Here is a 21160-nt window from a genome sequence, read left to right as displayed (position 1 = left end):
AGTTTAATGCACAATTCTACATTAAAAAAATTCTTTGTGAGACTGTGCTTACTGGCAACGACAGTCATGTTAAACATCAAGATGAAACATATTTACAAGCTTTTGCAGGTCCTAGATATAATGATGGTCAGACAGCTTTGGATGGCAGTTTGTCTCAGCTTTGCTTGTTAGTAGCACAGAACACTGACACATCAGTTTTTGTCACTGCGTAGCATTTGTGACAGATGATGGCTGACTTCTGTATTTCAAAGGTGTGATGATACATTGTTTTCACATGTGTGCTGATGAGTGTCTGGAAATCTTCCTGTCTATAATACTTCATTTTTTTTGAATAAATTGTTTTCCGTGACTAGTAAGTATATAGAATTCTGACATGTGGGCATCATGCCAGAGGGTTCACAGTGTCCATTAAGTTATCTTTATATGTATGTAAAAGCTCTCTGAAGGTTTTTGCAGCCACGGTATAATCTCTGGCTGAAGATACATAGCTACATCAAGCAAATCTGTCCTTAATTTGATCTGTTCTTAATACTTGCCCCACAATACTGTCAGTGAGCAATGTTTTCTTTCATCATCAGTTTGCCAGAAGTTTCTCATCTGACCAGATGTATGGTGAGGTGAGTTTGCGTAGGGTTGTGCCTCTATTGTAGATTATAGTAGTGTAAGTATATTACGAAATTCACCAGTTGTAGTGTACCTGATCGGTAGTAGATCTCATCACCAGCATGGACTACCAGATTCATAGTTCTTGAGGTAGGCTGCTGTAAAGCACAGTTTAACTATGATGCCTGTCTTCAAGATGTTTGGTAGACTGTCCCGAAGAGATTCTTAAAGCTCAAAGGTTGAGTATTTGATTGAAAGCTTTTATTTCCAGGGCAAAGTAAAGCTTTTTTGCATAAATGATATTGAATTCAGATGACTGCTTTGAACAGTTAGTGTAATACAAAGTAAAGAATACTCTAAGAGCACCCTGCTTTGCTCTGAAAGTATGAGGGATACATACCTTTTACCCCTGGGGCTTCTGAAGTGCACAGGAAAAGGCTTACAGTAGAAAAATCACTGCACTCCTTCCTCCCATGAGAACAACGCAGAACAGGTGTTGCTTATGCTTATTGCATAGTAGTTGAACATTATGATAAAGATTCTGTAGAAGCCTGTATAAAGACTTATACTGAGAAGAGCAAGTAGAATCAATCTACAGAGTTAGAAGTAGAAAGCTGGTGGATTATTCTGTACAAGATATTTTCATGATACAAAACAAATTTACATTAAGTGAGGAAAAATCTTGGCTATCTCCTACTGGAAGAAGAGTTCTTTTTCTTAATTTTTTTTTTTTTTTTTTAAAGGAGAGAATTTAAAATTTATGCTTGTTATTTGATAATCTATATTAAGAAAACAGCCTGAGTTTAAAACTACTTTTGTTTCAGTTCCTCAAATGCTATCTATGATGGTTGACTTGGAAGAAGATGAAGATTGGGCAAATGCAGATGAGCTTGACGATGATGATTTTGACAGGTAATTATGAAACTAGTTGTTTCAATATAGTATCAAGTTTGTGTGGCTAAAGGCAAATTTTAAGTCCAGGATGCAAATGACTGCAGTGTGTTACTTTTTCTTTACTCAAGTAACTCCTCTAGTTTTTTTCCCTCGGTCATAAGCAGTATATATGACCGTTCTCAGTTTATATGCAAGTTATTTAGGTACCGTTCAGCAAGTAATTAATTTTTTTTTGGTGTTTTGCTGTAACTTCTACAAGTTGTGTCCCCTCTTGTCTGTTTTAACTGTTCAAACATTTCTTTCTTCTGTCATTTGGTACTCAGTTCAAGTCAGTGCTCTGACCCATTGAGACCTTATCCTGAAGTTAGCTCAAACCAAAACATAAGGATATTAACCTGTTTAATCATCTGCAACAGATTTCTTCATATTTTTCTGCATCTATGCCCTTGAAAAGGTGCCTGCCTTCGAAGGACATCAGATGCATAGTGGAATTCCTTGCTGGATTTCATCTAGCTCAAAAATATTATGGTTTTTGCTATTATTTTAAATCCCTTGGAATGGATAGCAGTAGCTTATCTTGTGTCGGAAAGATCTACTAAAGATGTCCAATCTTTCCGTTTTGTTTATTCCTGCGTGCTTTGTAGGTTGCTCCAACTTTTTACTAAAATGACAGTGGTTTGTCTACAGCATCGTGTTACATCTGCTCTTATCAAATACAGTTAGAATGAAGTAGAAGGCAGCAGAAATATGAATATGTGTAGGAGATAACTATCTCCACACTTCTGTAAGGACATGGATGCCACACTTGGCATCGCCTTGAAGACTCAAATGTAATTAGTGTTTCAAAACAATTTGTTTTGAAGATAATAGAAGAGATGTTGATTTACTACAGAACTGTATAGCAACTTCTACTGAATATCAGGCATGTAAAGACACTTGCAAAACTAATTCGTAGGAATTTACAGAATAATGTGTTTAATCTCTGCCTCACTTGGAATACTTTTTTTCTGTTCTCCTTGCTTATGAAAGTGGAAGTAAACTGTCCTTTCTTTCTCTTCTCACATGGTAGACCAGACCCTTTTAACCTGTTTCATTTCCGCCACTTTGCCATTTTTGCCATACAGATAGAACTGTCAGACACCACTGCATTCGAGTTTGTCAAGTATTTGAATATTTTCAGCTAAATTTCAAGGGCAAATAGAATATTAGAGTTCAAATCCTCATCAAGCCTTTCAGGGTGTGGAAGTTTCTTCAGATGGGCTGCTTTAGGCAGCTTAGCAAGTACTCTGAATCATCCCCTTGAGGCATGCCAATTTATCTTTATTGTCAGCAGAGTAGCTTGTTCTTCTAAACACAAGTTAGATGCCTATGGATTTTAGAGTGAAAATTTTCCTTTGTTGGTTACAAGTTGCAAGTACAGTGAGTAAAAATCAGAAAACTAGCTCAGCAGCTGCAGCCTAAAGGCAAAATGTAGCTCCTTTGGCTCTCCAAGTAATAGGACAGCTTGAGGCTTAGACGCGAACTACTGGACATCAGCTGGTCTCTGGTGATTCTCTGTGTGGTATTAGGTTTTTATTTTAGCAGCTTCACTCGTGTTACTGTATGTTTCCCACAACCGAAGTTCACCTTTGTGGAGAGTTGTTGATTTAATTGATGTGCATGCAAACCTCTTCTTGTGCTTGAATCTTTAACTTTGTAAGAAGCCTGGAATTCCCGAGCAGTCCAAGAAACAGGCTCATGATCATCAGGCCGTAGCCTAGTTAGGGTGTGTTCGAATCTGACTAAGAGGGAGGGATGTGAGTCAGCCTACACAAAAGCATCAGGGAATATTTTAGCATTTCCAGTTTTTTGCTGCTCTGACTTCATAGAGCAGTGAAATTCTAAAGGAGGAAAAGGTTAATCTAACTTCCCCTTTCCCTAGCAAAAGCCTTGCAAACATTGCAGGGAAGTATGTGGTCATTTTTCTAAGATAGACTAACTTTATTTCCTCAAACTGAATACATGAATTAATGGTGGGAGAAAAGGAGCTCAAGGAACGTAATTTCAGACAAAAGCTGCCATTAACTTGCGTGAATTTGCTCTGATGCAAAACCGTGTGTCCATGCTCTGTTGTCCTGCTGGTGATGTGACTTTTAATTTGAATTTGACTAATCTGAAGGACAAATACTATATTGTCAATATCTTTGCGCAAACACCTGTGCTTTCAGCATGTGAGTTTCTAGACTGTTTATGGTTTGTAATGAGACTTTGGGATTCAAGTCTCATAGTTTGAAGACCTCTATTTCTGACTCAGCTGACTGATATTTGAAAGAAGAGGGAGATTCATCCCTTTCTGAGCCATGACTCAGTTCTTCCATCAGCATGGATGTCTTGAGTTATTACAGTGCTAGTGGTACCCAGACTGTAACAGTAGTTATCTGTGTCCTGGAACTTTCTCTCTTTTCTGTGGGGAATCATTCTATTGGGTGGAACGAGTCACTTTACACAGATAATGTTTGGCTATTCTCATTTCTGGAACTGGCTGAGTCACAAATTCCTCACCTGGACTGGATGTTTTCTGCCTGAGTCACTGGCAGGAGAATATGCTACTGGAGTCCTGGTACTGCAGCCATGCAGGAAAGGTCTCTTATGTGCTAAATCTTGAATCTGCTGATTCACCTGATTCATAGCAAGTCTGCACTGATTTGTGGCCTCGTGACAAAGAGCTAATGGCCTCTATTATTGCTTAATTCACTGCAAATTTAGTGTTGGTTTTCTAAGTATGTGTAATTTTTGCAAAATTCAGTCTATAACTTCAGTGCTAGTAAGGCCCAAGTTTCTTTGGTACTAGACGTAATCAATGAGCTACAGACAGTAAATGTTTAGGTGCAGGCTAAAATAATTATTTTGTGACTAATGTGTATGCTTTTAGGTTTTGGTAGATTTATTTGCTTACAGAAGCTCATGTGTATTCAGATGGCAAAAGTTCAACGACTAGGACTGCAGGAAAGGGCACTTCTGTGCCCTGTTGGATTGTTTGTTTTATTGTAGATATTAAACCACTGATATTTCTGTAACTTGTATTTAGCAATGCAGTTGCTGGTGAGAGTGCACTGGACAGGATGGCATGTGGCCTTGGAGGAAAACTTGTTTTACCTATGATTAAAGAACATATTATGCAAATGCTTCAGAATCGTAAGTAACTGTGTTGTTTGGTTTGTTTTTTTTTTTTTTTAATAATTCTATCCAGGAGCCTTGGTACCTCTTAAATCTTCATGTTTAGCTAATTAATATATTTATACACTACCACTTCTGATTTCAGCAGCAAAAACTGTAAATCTCTGAATTGTTGTACAGTGCCTCACAGTACCTTAAGTGTGCCTTAACTACCACCTGCTATTCTGTAGCTCAATTTTTTTGTTCCTTTGGAAGTGCTGAGTTTAAGTGAAATTTTAATACATTACAGTTCACAGAGGAAAACTTTTTTTTCCCCCTGTCATTTGATGGACCAAAATACAGAAGTCAGTGGTAGGCTGTCTGTCTTTTGGTGTGCTGATTTTAATACTTGTTTCATGAGGTGGTTTCATATATTCTTATCACTTGCTTTGTATGCTTCTTTTCCTCTTAAAATACCTGTAATGCTTGCTCAGGCAACCATTCAAAAAATATTGTGCATTTGTTGCATGTGCTTTCACTTGACCTGTGCTTTGAGCCTTTGAAGTAGAAGATAATGCAGAAGTTCTCAGTACTTTTCCTACCTTCATGATTTAAGACCCAGTCCAAAAAAGATTGCTACCAAATTGGATGTGGAACGCAGGGCTGCTCAAGGTACCAGCCAAGATTGTGGACACTTACAAAGTCTATTTGGAATTAAAGTTTTAGTAAATAACATTTCAGTAAGGAAACGGATTAACCTGACCCTTGCAGCAGTAATAGCTTCAAGGTTAGCAAATGCCTGGTTTTGTAGTACCCACAGAGAGGTGTGGAGTCTGACAGCTGTATGACCTGATGCCTGCGAAGGGGAGAAGCCATGCTGTTCATGCCTGATGCTTTCTTTCTGCTGGTTCAGAGCTTTTCGTAACCATTACTACTCCTTGGAAAAGGGAAATGTAATAAATACTTTTTGATTCAGAGGCTCTGACTGGTAGGGAATTGGGAGGAAAGATGAAGACATTTAGATTAAAACATCATCAATACTCTCAGAAATCAAACTTTCCCTTCTCCTATCCCCAGCACGTTTCTCACAAATATTTATTTAAATAATAATTTAAAATCTTTGAGTTTGGATTGGGTAGCCAGGTGGTCCAAACATGATTGTGTTTAATTTTGCAGTATCATTAATTTCAAGACTGGAATTCATGCTAATAGTAATACAGTGAGAGTAAAAAGAGGTGCAGGCTTAACTAGGAGCATCCAGTGAACTTAAATAGCAGCAAAATTAAACTGCTTCTTCACTGTACCTTCTGTCAAGACAATATTTAATCTCATTCTGATCAAACACAAGCTTGAGTGTCAGGATTCCAGTATTCTGAACTACAGTGTTCTCCATTTCAAGATTTTAATACATACATTACCAGCTACAAATGAAATCTTTCATTATTTTGGGAAAGTAGTTCTGTTACATGTCTTTCCCACAGGTCGTTTGATAAACCTGCTTATTCTTCTGGTTTCTTTTCTGTAATCCCCATGGTTTCTAGCACAGAGAATGATTTTCTGTGAAAATAAATAAAAGAAACTGGAGTTTCTCATATGTTTCCCAGGCCTTAAGAAGAGGAATGTGAAAGATCCATTTCAACAATATCCAATAGTATGAGAATAGGCTAATAGGACTTGGAGGGGAGGGGAAAGCTTTACATCCTTGAGTGGAATGTTACTGTTCTCAGTCTTGGGGAGACTCCTGAGAAGTTTAGTTCTGATTATTTGTTTTAAATTCAGATATTTTTTTGTTCACTAAGACCTTTTTTCCTTCCTGACCTAATCAGGAAGATATAGACTGTTTTGATATCGTTTAAAAAAAAAAAAAAATGGAGGAGGGAAAAAGAAATACTGTCTTGCAGTTCCCAGGTTTCAGTACTGTGTACTTATTTGTAACAGCAGTTTAGAGTCCTTTTTTCTAGGTTTGGATTTGGCCTGGATTAGATAATCAAATGTTTGTGTATCTCTTGAAGTATATATGAGGAAAAGTGAGAAGTATTTAACAGTATTTCCCTTCCCTCTCCTATTCTTCACTCTCCCTCCTCCTGTCCCATCCTCCCAAAAATGGTGATTTGTCTTTGTGGTGGTTCGTAGTTTCCAAAATAAATAACGTGTTTATTTTCTTTTTACCCATCTGTAGCTGACTGGAAATACAGGCATGCTGGCTTGATGGCGCTCTCAGCCATTGGAGAAGGTTGCCACCAACAGATGGAGGGAATCTTAAATGAGATAGTTAATTTTGTTTTGCTATTCCTTCAGGATCCTGTGAGTCTAATTCCATTAATTATTTCAAGATGTTTTAATTTCTACTCTCATAGCTACTTATTAACTATTTGAGGGAAATACTTTTTCAGCATCCAAGAGTAAGATACGCCGCTTGTAATGCTATCGGACAAATGGCAACTGACTTCGCACCTCGTTTTCAAAAGAAATTTCATGAGAAGGCAAGTAGTAGAATAGTCAAAAAAAACCAACCCCAAACTGGTAAAAATACATCCCTTTCAGAAACTTGTTTTTCTGAAAATAAGCACTTCTGTTTCAGGTCATAGCAGCTCTTTTGCAAACCATGGAGGATCAAGGCAACCAGCGTGTTCAAGCCCATGCAGCTGCAGCGCTCATAAACTTCACTGAAGATTGTCCCAAGTCACTGCTTATTCCATATTTGGATAACCTAGTGAAGCACCTTCATTCCACTATGGTGATAAAATTGCAAGAGGTATAATATACTCAAGCAATTGCTTCACGGAGAGTAGTCTGTCACATACACAGAATAAGTGTAGCTGAACTGAGATGTCTGAAATAAGCCACTAGACCTATCTGCTGATGTTATAAACTGACAAGAATTAGGATACATAGAGTTTTTTTAGATTAGTCATGCTTTTAAGTAAAATACTTGCTTTAGAAATATAACACTTTATTCTTCCTCTTTCCAAGTTGATACAGAAAGGCACTAAGCTAGTTTTGGAGCAAGTTGTGACTTCAATTGCATCAGTTGCAGATACAGCAGAGGAGAAATTTGTTCCCTACTATGACTTATTTATGCCCTCTTTAAAACACATTGTTGAGAATGCTGTTCAGAAGGAATTAAGACTTCTACGAGGAAAGACTATTGAATGCATCAGCCTAATTGGTCTTGCTGTTGGTAAAGAAAAGGTAAGCTGTGGTGTTAACATCGAATTAATATATTCTCTTGTTAAACATAGATATGTTGTTGCTGATTTCTGTTTGTCTCCATGTTTTCATTGCTGAGGTAACTCTCGCTGTTTAGATTCACAAATTCAGAATAGAATCTTAAGAAAATATTGCAGCGTAAGTTATTCTTGTCATATTGAACAATGTTGAAAACAAGCATTTTTTCTTACTTCCTGGGGGTTTTTTGCCTTAAGAGAAATAGTGGTGCATCTCATTTGGGCAGTGTCAGAATGGCAGGTAAAATGTATGTAGTTAATAAGAAAATTAGCATTGTTGTTTTGTTTTTTTTTTTTTTTTTTTGATGTGGTTACCTGAAAAGTTTAAATGTGCTTATAATAGAACTTGAAGTACTTGTTTGTTATGAGGCTTGATGTATTTAGCAGGGTTTTTTTGTTGCTGGTAAGTTGGTTAAAATGTGTCCCTGTAAAAGAACCGAGAAACAACTGAATGGCTGTATAAGAGTTTAAGTGATGTTCTCATAGCAAGTTTGCAATTACAGCTTACAGATTTTCATTTTACTGAGTGAAGAAAACAGAAAATCACACTCTGAAGTAAAACAATTTGATGTATGCAGTATAAAAATACTACTACCCCACAAAAAACAAAATATATTGCCAGCCCTTTTCTTTGACTTAGAAGGACTACCAGTAAACTTACATTCATGCAATTAAATCTTAAATAGATTTTAAACCTAAGTTAATGTTTACTAAATTGTTCTTGGAGGACTACTGGTAAGGTGTGGAGTGAGAAGAACATAGGTACAACATCATTGGGGTATCTGATGTGACCTAAAATATTACTAGCTCATGCTGCCAGCTTTTATCCCAGTTCCATAAAGGAGTCAAAATAGTAAGGAAGATATCTGTGGAAGATAGAACTGTCAGGTTATTTTTTGTGAGCATTAGTATTTATTTTTGTTGTGTTTTATTTAAATAGTCCACTGTTTTCAAGTACATGAATAGAAGTACAGTGAAGCTTAGGACAAGAATGACTAGGTGATGCTTCCAGAAAAAGAACTTGTTTTTTCACTTTTATCCACATTTCAGTCTATTTCCAGCTTTAGCTTGTGTCTTGATAACATGTTGGACATGAATGCTCACTTAAATTGTTTGGTGTTGAGTCTCAGAAATGTGCCATTTTTAATTTGCCTTTAAAAACATAGTTATTTCCTATATCTAGTTTATGCAGGATGCATCAGATGTAATGCAGCTGTTACTGAAGACACAAACAGACTTCAGCGATCTAGATGATGATGATCCACAGGTATGTTAAAATTGTCACTTTATAGTGCATAGCTCATTGATTTGTATTAAAAATGTTCTTTGTATATGTGACATTTCTTCCCCTACCATGTAATTACACCTTCAGACTAATTGTTCAACGTGTCTTACAAAAATTGAGATTGATTGCCTTAAGATGGCTGCAGAATCTTTCACAGAAATGTATTTAGGAAATGAGACTTCCATGACCTATATTTGCTAAGGAAATTTCAGCACATGGGTAATCGTTCCTTGTCTATTAGTAATTACTCTATTTGGCATTGTATGACCTATTCCCTTGCTGTCAGCTTCCTATAAATAGTTCAACAAGACTTGTTAGACAGCTGTTTTAATGAGCGGAGAGCTATTTTGACTTGTGCATCTGAAAACAAATACTCCTGAAAATTCAGTGCTGCACTCTTTTGCTGTGTTTACTATTTTCAGGAATGTGGCTTGGTGGTATCATTTAAATTGGGGAAATTATTCGTTTCAGAAAGAAATTTACTTTTCAAGACAGTCATGAGTGCATGACAAGTACATCCTATACTGTCATATTTTTACATGTATAGCAACTTTGATCAGAGGTTCTGTCAATGCGTTGTTACAAATAAAGGCTTGGGACAGGTCTTTTGAAGAGGTGTTTTTATATGGATCGCATATTAGATGAGTTCTTTGAAGTAAGTTTTATGCACCACTGACAAATTCTTTTTAAAAAGTCCTATTGTATAATGTTCTTCCTTTATGCTTTCCTTTTAAGTATGCTTTAAAATAAAATGTGGGACATGAAAATTCTGACTCTCTTCTCTTTTATAGATATCTTACATGATCTCAGCATGGGCCAGAATGTGTAAAATTCTTGGAAAGGAATTTCAGCAGTACCTTCCTGTTGTCATGGGACCTTTAATGAAGACTGCATCCATTAAACCTGAAGTAGCTCTTTTAGACAGTAGGTTTAAGATAATGGTTTGCTTGAAAAAAGATAAAGAAATTATTTTGTAGCACTTTTAGATATTTTTTTTTCCCCCCTCCTCTGTAAAACAGCACAAGATATGGAGAATATGAGTGATGATGATGGTTGGGAATTTGTAAACCTAGGAGATCAGCAAAGTTTTGGAATTAAAACTGCAGGCCTTGAAGAAAAAGCAACTGCATGCCAGATGCTGGTGAGTAATAGGACAGTTTTGGTGATCTATGTATTGCGGGCAATCAAGTCTGAAGCCAAAATCTGTGATGAAAATATTCTTTATAGTATTAAATTAAATAGTTCTGCTTTTGGGTGATAGTGTTAGGTTTGGCTTTCGAACACTTAATTGTGTGTGGCTTACTTGATTAGAAATAGTTTATTTAGTTTGGAGCTTCAACTTTAAAGATGAACAGAGAGTTTTCCTTTGTTAGCAAAACTTATAAAAAATTGGAGATATTAAGGAGTAGTTTATTTTTGCAAATATAGATGTTTTTAACAATCTTTCTCACCATTACGTAATTGAAAAATATTAGTCATGGTATTTTCCCTTAAAGGTGGCTTTTCCATGCTTTGTGTTTCAGGTTTGCTATGCAAAAGAGCTAAAAGAAGGATTTGTGGAGTACACAGAGCAAGTTGTAAAGCTGATGGTTCCCTTGTTGAAGTTCTATTTCCATGATGATATCCTATTAATGAATTCTACTGTGAAAATGGAAACTTGTTTTGGAAGAATCAAAGTAGTGCTTACTTTTTTCCTAAATTAATTGAAGTGTTAGTGTTAAAATATTCTGTTGCTTTATAGCAGAAATTGTTTCTGAGAATGTTGTTTTACACACTATTTTAGGCAATGTATCCTACTTTTTCCCCTAGTTTCTTTTTAAATAAGCGTGCCTATAATGTTAAAAGCAAACAGTAGAGAAAGTGGTGTTTGTGCCAACAAAGTGAAGGAGAACTTGAATAGCATTTCTGTCATGACCTAAAACAGTCTTTGAAACAACTTTTAAATAGCAGTTTAATTTTCCTATGATCTTAATCTGGATCTAATTAAGAAATCACGTGCACTGGACTGTAATAAAAAAAATCTTTGTTATGGTTGTGAGTGTTTAAATTCTAAGCACTTTATGTTGGCTTTGGTTGTTTTATTTCCTTAATAATGAAACGTGTTCGAGTGGCAGCAGCAGAGTCGATGCCCCTCCTTCTTGAGTGTGCGAGAGTTCGTGGCCCAGAGTACCTCACACAGATGTGGCACTTCATGTGCGATGCGCTCATCAAAGCCATTGGGACAGAACCAGATTCAGATGTTCTCTCAGAAATAATGCATTCTTTTGCAAAGGTAACTTTCTTCCTTACAAATTTTGTGGCATTACTGTTTGTAGTTTTTTACGGTAAGAAAGGGCGTGACATTGATGTTCATTTAAATGTCTGGAAGAAATGTGAGGCTTCCTCTACGTGAATTCTGGTTTGACTATAAATGTTGTTATAGCTGATCAAAAAACTTGTACTTTTTTTGCAAGAATCAAAATACCACAGGATTAATCTAAAATAATTACCAGATTTGTTCATTTTAGCGACAAACTGAAGTTACATGCATGAAATGTATAGTGGTACTGTTCCTTACGGGTGTAATTTCACTATTGATTACAGTATGAATGTTCTATGAGTATTATTTCTACTAGTCATAACTTAAAGCAGAGCATGTATTAATATTCTTCATGTGTTTAGATTTCATTGAAGCTGCTTGTGTAACTTAAAACTGAAAAACTGATCACTTTATTTTTTCACTAGTGCATTGAGGTAATGGGAGATGGATGCCTTAACAACGAACACTTTGAAGAACTTGGAGGAATATTGAAAGGAAAACTAGAAGAGCACTTTAAAAATCAGGAATTAAGACAGGGTAAGTTAACACAGATTCCTGTTAACGTGTGATAATGGCTGTTCTTTAAAGCAGAATTCCTAATAATTTCTGAACACACACGCACACACACAGACATAGTTCTGAGTTCTCTTAGTTGCATATTTATGTAAAGTAGTTGGTGTTTGTAACAACAGAATCCATGAGCTATATTTGTAAGCTTTGGGAGGATAAAGTTTTGCAGAAATACTGTAGTTTAATCAAAAGCTGATGGACAGATTCACTTGAAGACACTGCACATATCTGTGATGTTGTCATTTCTGTGTTGTTTTGTTTTGTTTTTTTCCATTGGAAGTCTTTGCAGTTTTCTTAAAGCAATGGCAGTTTCTTATTTCTATGCACTTTTCTTGTCCTTGTGGACAAGCTGGTGTGTATATTTCTATTTCATGAGCTTTTACACATTCTTAAACTGAGCTGTCTCATTATCTTTCTTGTTTTTCTGTGAAAGCTCTTTGAAGCATCTTAAAGACAGAGTTCCTGTTCCATCTTCAGCTACTGTTTCCTATTCTCTATATTTGTTTCTGCATGATTTTTTTCCCTTTCACAAGCTGCTTATGCACTTACAGAAATGTAACAGTTAAATATCTGTTTTCTAATTTAGTGAAAAGACAAGATGAAGACTACGATGAACAAGTTGAAGAGTCATTACAGGATGAAGTAAGTTGGTTTGGGGAATTTTTCCACTCATAAAGCACCAGGATGGAAATATATTCCATGGATATGCTATGCTACTCAGTTAAAGCATAGTGTATCCTCAGAATTATTTCTTCCTGGAATAATGTTCTGTTACCATATTCCTTCAAAACTTCCAGTAAGAAATGGGTCACACTACATGTGTGAATTAGAAAATACAAAAGGTTTCCTTGTCTGTTATATTGAAGGAAGAAGTTCAGGATACAGAGCTTCATTTTCTTCATCCTCTCAAACAATTCTTAGATGATTTTAAGTAGTCTGCTGTTAAATGCTGTATCACTGATAATCTAAGGCCTAACCCTGCTGACTTGCTTTTTCTTTGCGCGTTATTACCTGGGTGGGTCAACCTTGAGCATCCTACCTAGACCTCTGACTTGTCAGATCAGGAGCTTATCTCAAAAAGAACAGACCTAAAATAGTAGCAAAAGAGGAAAGCAGGATGAATAGCTGGCAGAATGTGTTTGCTTATGAGAGAAAACCAAAGTGACCGTTTATCTGCTAAGATACCAAACTGACATTTTTGTTTGAACTGGAGGTGACTGTAGAAGAGAGAGTTGTATAAAATCATTATTGGTATGGAGAGAGTAATAAAGAATAACAAGTCATGCTGCTTTTAACATGAGAGCTAAAGGATATTCAGTAAATTTAAGAACTAGGATTTTTTTTTTTGCCACATGATGCAGGTGTGAACCTTGTGAAGTTGAATTGTGAAGCTCATGTACATGAGTTTACCCTGCATGCAGACTCCAGAATATATCCTAACAAATCAGTGCCCGTATGTAAATGTGTTCTCAGATAACAATGCAGTTTTTGAGTATCTTTCTTTTGGCAACACTTAGGCCAGCATTCAAAAGGATAGATTTCTGACACCTACATACTGCTTGGGGTCCAAAAATTACAGAACTCAAGTTCTGAGCCAAGAGCCTTTCCTGATTTTTTTTCCCTTTCTTATTTGCTATGTTTACTGTTCATTCCTGCAGACAGCGATTTAGGTGGTTTGTTGTCTTATTTATCACTCTGTCCTGATAAAAAGAGAAAACAAGTAGCAGTTTCAGAAAAGCTGAATCCATACTGCGTTAATTTATATTTGACTTTGCTGATTTATTTTTTTAAAGACTGCAAGGAAGACTTGTCTGCATCACCTTGTGAAAGTAGGAGTGGGACCAGAGTATCACTTGCCATATGGACATAATTAACATATGGTTATGAGTAACATTTGGATATACACCTTTTGTCCCAGAGGGTTTATGTTGCCTTTACCTCAAGGCAGCAGAAATATAAGGGAGTACAGAAGTCGTGAAAGATATTCAAGCAGTAGTTTCAATATGATATCCAGATATGGCCCTAGTTTAGGCAGTAATTAATCTGCTGATTTGATAGAGGGTAGGAGGAGGCATACACTAGCAAGTGTTATGCTCTTCCTCTGAGCATCTGTTATCAGCTATTAGTAGGCAGGCAATACCAGGCCAGGTGGACCTCATTGTGTGCTGCAGCAGTTCTCTACCTCTATTTTCATTAGTGCATGTTCCAGAGTTACTGCTTGACTTATGCTTTGATGATGTACAAGTTGTCTAACCATGGAGGGTTTAAATATCCAGTTGTGGGAAACTGCCTGTTGCATGAGAAATACTTACTAGTTTCTCACTAGGGACCAGAAACTATCTGTATTCTGTTTTCCCTGCCTGTGGAAGTATAAACTCATTAAAGGAACCATACTGAGTACAAGAGAACTTGTTTTAAAACAAAGGGTTTTCCCAACACGAGTGTGTCCGAGGAACATGAACTGGTAGCTGAATCTGAGCTAAAGATCTTTATTTCACCAGTCTGATGCATTAATTGGGCAAGGTGAAAAATGGAGATAAGCAATAAGAGGAGAGGATTAATATTCCTTGTGGTTTTGCCACAGTCTTCTGCCACAAAGGCAGTTATCCATTTACTTTTCAATAAAAGCTTGTTACAGTATCTGTAAGGTACAGAAGAGGAGAAGAACCTCCTCTCTTCTGTAAGGGGAATCCATTGAAGTAGTAAATTTGCATAAGACTTGTCTTTAACATTTTTCTGTCCCTGAAACAAATTTTCAAGTCTCAGCAACTGGTATAATCTTTCTGGACTTCCGTAAGGCCTTTGACACAGTTCCACACAACATCCTTGTTGCTAAATTGGAGACATATGGATTTGATGTATGGATTGTTTGGCAGATAAGGAACTGACTGGATGGCCATGTCCAAAGAGTTGCATTCAGTGGTTCCATGTCCAAATGGAGATCAGCAACAATGGGTGTCCTTCAGGGGTCTATGTTGGGACAAGTACTGTTAAATATATTTATTAACAGCATGGGTAGTGGGATCGAGTATAACGTCAGCAAGTTTGCAGATGACACTAAGCTGAGTGATGCAGTTGGTGTGCTGGAGGGACAGGATGCCGTCCAGAGGGACCTGGACAGGTTTGAGGGGTGGGCCCATGCAAACCTCATGAGGTTCAACAAGGCCAAGTGCAATGTCCTGCAGCTGGGTTGGACCAACCCCTGGTACCAATACAGGCCGTGGGATGGAGGGATTGAGAGTAGCCCTGCCAAGTGGACTTGAGGGTATACTGGTGGATGAAAGATTGGACGTGAGCCGGCAATGTGTGCTAGAAGGCCAGTTGTATCCTGAGCCGAATCAAAAGCAACATGGGCAGCAGGTTGAGGGAGGTGATTCTGCCCTTCTGCTCCGCTCTGGTGAGACCCCACCTGGAGTCCTGTGTCCAGCTCTGGAGCCCTCAGCACAGGAAAGACATGGACCTGTTGGAGAGGGGCCAGAGGAGGCCACAGGAATGATGAGAGGGTGGAACAGCTCTGCTGTGAGGACAGGCTGAGAGAGTTGGGGTTGTTCAGCCTGGAGAAGAGAAGGCTCCAGCAGGACCTTATTGTGGCCTTTCTATATATAGAGAGGGCGTACATGAAAAATGGAGAGAGACCTTTTACCAGGGCCAGTAGTGATAGGACAAGGGGCAACAGTTTTAAACTAGAAGAGGGTAGGTTGAAATTGAACGTAAGGAATAATTTTTTTATGATGAGTGTGGTGAGACCTTGAACAGATTGCCCAGAGAAGCTGTGGATGGCCAGTCATTGGAAGTGTTCAAATGTATATATTTATATATATGAAGTGTGTATCACCACATTGATAAACATTCTTTGGGACCACTCTGTTGGGGTTGGACGGGGCTTTGAGAAACCTGATCCAGTTAAAGATGTCCATGCCCATGACAGGGGGTTGGACTGAATAATCTTTCAAGGTCCCTTCCAACCCAAACCGTTCTATGATTGTATCATTCTATGATTAAACCAAAAGCTGAAAAATAGTGGACTTGAAAAGATTGGCTTTGCAGAACCAACCCATTTAACAACATTATTTCATTTGTTTAGAGACCTTAGCTTTTTATGAGACTTCCACTATTTTAAAGACCATTAGTCTTAATGTGAGTTGTATCCCTTTCCTATCAGGATGACAGTGACGTTTATATTTTGACTAAAGTATCGGATATTTTGCACTCAATATTCAGCAGTTATAAGGAGAAGGTGCTGCCGTGGTTTGAAAGGCTACTTCCACTAATTGTCAACCTAATTGTAAGTACCTTGTTTTCTTTCAATATGACTTGATTTTTTTTTTCCCTTCTGATGTGTAATAGGCCTTTCATGCTGGAATTTAGAGAAGTGGTAATTTCTAAAAGGGATTTTGAGAAGACGGCCAAAAAGGTGTGGCAGACTAGTGGGGAAGATTGAGACTGAAATAGGTAACAAAGTGTGAAATAGAGGCAGAGGGTTTAGCCTAAAATAATTTTTCTTTTAATTAGCTGAGATATTCACCTGGATTTTTTGTTTATGGCATTGCTGCAAGTATCGCTACAGAAAATTATGTATTTGTGGGATTAAATTTAATCCAGGAAGATTTTACCAAAATAGTAGGCCATTGTTACTGATTGTTCTGTTGATACTGTCATTGACTGTACAAAAATTACCAGTTTTAAGGTGGCTTAAATGTTTCCTGTTTTTGCTGCAGTGTCCACACAGGCCATGGCCAGACAGGCAGTGGGGGCTGTGCATTTTTGATGACGTTGTAGAGCACTGCAGCCCCTCCTCGTTCAAGTATGCTGAATACTTCCTGCGGCCGATGCTCCAGTCGATATGTGACAACAGCCCGGAGGTTCGGCAAGCAGCTGCCTATGGTGTTGGAGTTATGGCACAATTTGGTGGGGACAGCTATCGTCCTTTTTGCACAGGTACGTATGTCCCATAGATAAAACTGTTTGAATGTGTGATTCTGAAAAAAAAAAAACAAACACAACAAAACAAAAAAAAACACACCAAAAAAAGCACCAGAAACCAAAACAGCACACCTTTTGCTTAATGAGATCTCCTCCCTTTGACAATGGAATAGTACATGAATTCCTTGGGCTTTTAATGATGTGCTGCTTAGCAGCATTTCTGTTGCAGCACTTACTGCTTAGTAAACTTGATTTACATATATTTTACAAAATATGGTCTGACATGCAAACTTTTATTTCATAAAAAAATAGCTTTTTGGTGCACACCTGTCTCATAGTTGCTTTTCATTGATACTAATGTGGTGACATATTAATGCCAAATCCTTTTGGATGTCTGGAAAAATTATAAAAATGACCTATAATAAGGAGTATCCTAGAATACAACTAATGTGGCTCTCTGCTTTCCTTTTATGTAAAAAAGAGCCTAATTTCTGTGACTAATAAATGAGTATGATAACACCTATCAGAAACACTTTGCTTTCTTTCTGAATGTCTCTGGTTTCTCTAAAACTTCAAATTTGTCTTGAATTTAAAGAAATTATTGTCTGCTGGCACTCTTCTTGCCAGTCAACAAAGTTAATTTTGCACACTAAACAGCGGGTGTTTTTCTTTGTTAAGAAAATACTCAGCTCTGTCAAATATGTATTTTGTATGACTCTTAAATGAAAGCTGAATTAAATTACGTGAGAAAATAAAAAACAAGTGCTAGGGATAAATTAGGGTTTTAACACAAGTCTCACCCTCATCAGTAGAGGTGGTAATTTTCACTGTTAATGTAAATGTAACTGTCACATGGTGACAATCCAGATGAGGTGTCTTTAAACAAACCAAAAAAAAAGGAGAGGGAAACCTTGCAGTGAAACATGAGAGCATTAAAGTTTTAAATGGTCTAGAAAAATACTTCCTAAAAGGGTTTTTTTGTGAACTTTTCCGTAAGGTTTTTATGTGTTATCCCAAGACTAGATGAGTAGAAGCTGAGGTGAAGACAGTTCTGATGTTGAGGTTTTAGCATCTGTTGAAGTCTAGTTCTAGTTTTCATTCATTAGATTTTACCTTGGCCCACTTAAACATTGTAACTTTGATCCTTTTCTTTGTACCTGGCTTCTCCTTTAGCTGGATGTTTAGATAAAATAACCTTTTTACTTTACAGCATGCCATTGATTAGCAGGCACCTCAAAAGTTTTTTTAAATACTTTTGTATGTACATGAAAGAACTTTGTGATTTATTTTAATAAATTAAGATGTGCTGTGATTAGAAACAAAGTAATAAATCCATGGCATGAGAAGCTTTGTATCCCTTAGATTTTACTGTCATCTCTAAAATCATCATGTTTGTGAGCTTTTATTTGTAAGTTAATTTTTCTACTGATTAATATATAGCATGGGCATTTTGTTGTATTGAAAGTTTATAGCAAGTGTATTAACATAAACATTTTTGGCAGTTGAAAAAATACAGGGATATAGGGAGAACTTGTAAATGGCACAAGAGCCACAATGAAACAAAAAAAAACCTAAAAAGAGAATTGGTGAAGAACAAAATAATAAGATGGAAGGAAAAACTACACCAAACCAAGTAACTTTCTAATGGGGTTAAAAGGTTATAATTGATGTGACTGTCAACATTACTTCTATTTCTGACATTGGTGGAAGAATATAATCAGCTATTCTTTGTGAATATTTTATTAATCAATGGCATGTGTTTCTTCCAAAATCCTATCGGCCTCAAATTTTTTGGTGGTACGAGATGTCAGAGTAGTCAGTCCTTGGAAAAAAACTATTACTATTATAGAAGGTGGCCTTTCGTAATCAAAAAGGGTTTTTAGGGATCACCTATCACAACATCTATGTGAGAACAGATCTGTTTTCTAGACAAGAAGAAAACTTTTCTGCCAAGCTGTAGGGAGGAGACTCTGCTGGTTCATTTTGATGCCCTCCTAATCTTATGGCTGCAAGGATGCAGAAACCTACAGAGTCACCCATGAGTATTAAGGAGCATGAGGAAACACAGATGAGATTTAGCTTCAGCAGTCGTGAAAACCTGAAGTATAAAACGCACACTCAGTTTGCCTGTACACTGTAGACTTATGTGAAACAAACTCTGCTTTGCAGAAAAGTCCAGCATCATTATCCTGCATTCAACACTCCAGCCAGTGAGTCTGGCAACCAGTGTTTCTGTAGTTCTGTAATGTTTATCAGACCTATAAAAGTATCCTCATCTAGTTTAGGGTTAATCATATTTTTGCATAGCTGCTAAATTACTCAAAGAGTTAATTCAGTGAAGTTAGTATACCAAGTGGTGTCATTGTATCTTCCTTAGCTGCAAAGCTGCTACCTACTCATCAAAATGAAGTAGTGCAAGATCACACTCTTCTTCAGTAACTGAAGTTATTTTGGAGTGTGCCTGTTTTCTGTGCTGATACAGAATTTTACAGCTTTAGCATTATATTTTTAGAAGAACACAAGGACAATTGTTCTGTATGAACAAGGAGTGCTCTGAAGTCTGCATGGACATTAGTAACTAAAACTGTGACATTGACGTTCATTTAGAAGTGTGCATTTGGTTACCTGCATGAATATTTAAAAAAAATGCGATTAATGTATCAAGAAAATTGGCATTTTTCCTTTGATTTTTACCATGCTTTTTGCTGTGCTGGGTGGGTTCACCAGATGCGATTACTCCCGTGAGCTTTTTCTAGTGCACCTTTAAGTGGTTGGAGGTGTCTTATGTGTGCGTGCATGTCTTATGTGTACGCGCACAAGCAATAGATGTAGAGCAGGCATATGCTATAGACATGCACTACAGTCCAAATTAATGTGAATGTCACTGTATCAGTGCTTTCCATCGTTCAGTGTTTATAGAACCTATTAGATTAAAAAATAATGCTTATCTATGTTTTTACTGTAAGTTACGGTATCTTGTATATTGTAGATCGCATAACTCCAACTGAGAGATACCAAAAGACTTTCGTTTTTTTCTTTTGAACTTATAAAGCAAATCCAAACTTCTGCTGTGGCTGTTTTCTTGCATTTCCTTGCATAAATTTATCTATCTCTTTGGTTTTCATATGATGATTACTGAGCAGGGAAGAACCTAGAAGTAGTGGGACATTGGGATGTCTGGTTTTTAGTGCTTGGGTCACAAAACCTCATGTTTTTATTGCATGCAGTAGACTCATGTAGAATTGGTGATGTTAATGAAAGGTAACTTGATTGTGCATTAAACTTTATTCTTGTGTTTGACAATTAGAGGCGCTTCCATTGCTGGTGAGAGTCATTCAGTCACCAGATGCCAAAACCAAAGAGAACGTCAATGCAACAGAGAACTGCATTTCAGCTGTAGGAAAGATCATGAAGTTCAAGCCTGACTGTGTAAATGTTGAAGAAGTCCTGCCACACTGGTTATCGTGGCTTCCACTTCATGAAGATAAAGAAGAAGCTGTTCATACTTTTAGTTATCTGTGTGACTTAATTGAGAGGTAAGGCAGAGTCTTGGCACAGCTGCAGAAAGTAAGCCTGTTTGCAGCCTGTTTGCAGGTTCTTCCCTTGCATTTGTTTTCCGAAACTGAGAAACTGCCAGGTTAATCTGCAAATGCTTTAGAGAAGATAATTTGGAATGACACAACTGAGCCTTCTGTGGTGTTATTGCTGGTTTTTAAACAGTTGGTGTTCTCATCCTAACTAATGGCTGTATGGCTTGAAAAATATCCTGTGTGCTTTACGTGTACACGATGGGAAAGGATCAGCTGGGTACTTCTACAGAAAATTTCAGGAAAATTTTTGATGCTCTTCTTACATATCAGCATTAATAACTGGTCAGGTCTTTTTGCTTAAGAGCAGCAGACATGTCCTTGCAACTTTCTTTTCATAACCTTTCAAAGTAGCTTTGCACCCTTTTGCTTTCCAAAAGCTTGAGTATCAACAAAACGAAGTATGAAACAGAGAAATAATACAGACAAATTCATGATACAGTGCTGTCTCCCTTAATAAGTTTGTAATGATAATTTTCATTACTTTTGAAAGCATCTTGTTCCACAGCTTGTTCTTCTGATTTGTCATGCCTCACATAGGTCAATGGAAGAAAAAGAAAATATTCTATTGTGGGTGCAAGTTGCATTTCATAATTGAGCGGAGGAATGTCAGCTCCTTCTGAACCATGCAGTACCC

General features: G+C 37.1%; 1 protein-coding gene across 1 annotated transcript in view; it reads left to right on the top strand.

The window, feature by feature from the left end:
* Positions 1-21160, top strand: part of IPO5 (importin 5) — a 43370-nt gene that overhangs the window by 18527 nt on the left and 3683 nt on the right. Inside the window, exons 9-24 of the mRNA XM_082051825.1 lie at positions 1428-1515; positions 4565-4671; positions 6812-6936; positions 7026-7115; positions 7214-7387; positions 7606-7824; positions 9043-9126; positions 9936-10068; positions 10164-10285; positions 10668-10764; positions 11244-11416; positions 11869-11980; positions 12600-12655; positions 16176-16298; positions 16732-16951; positions 20244-20472. Coding sequence (XP_081907951.1) covers positions 1428-1515; positions 4565-4671; positions 6812-6936; positions 7026-7115; positions 7214-7387; positions 7606-7824; positions 9043-9126; positions 9936-10068; positions 10164-10285; positions 10668-10764; positions 11244-11416; positions 11869-11980; positions 12600-12655; positions 16176-16298; positions 16732-16951; positions 20244-20472 — 2152 coding nt within the window. The remainder of the gene's footprint in view (positions 1-1427; positions 1516-4564; positions 4672-6811; positions 6937-7025; positions 7116-7213; positions 7388-7605; positions 7825-9042; positions 9127-9935; positions 10069-10163; positions 10286-10667; positions 10765-11243; positions 11417-11868; positions 11981-12599; positions 12656-16175; positions 16299-16731; positions 16952-20243; positions 20473-21160) is intronic.

This window comes from Streptopelia decaocto (assembly GCF_964273445.1).
Source record: "Streptopelia decaocto genome assembly, chromosome: 1".
NCBI classification, from domain to species: domain Eukaryota; kingdom Metazoa; phylum Chordata; class Aves; order Columbiformes; family Columbidae; genus Streptopelia; species Streptopelia decaocto.
This window is presented reverse-complemented; position numbering and strand designations above follow the sequence as displayed.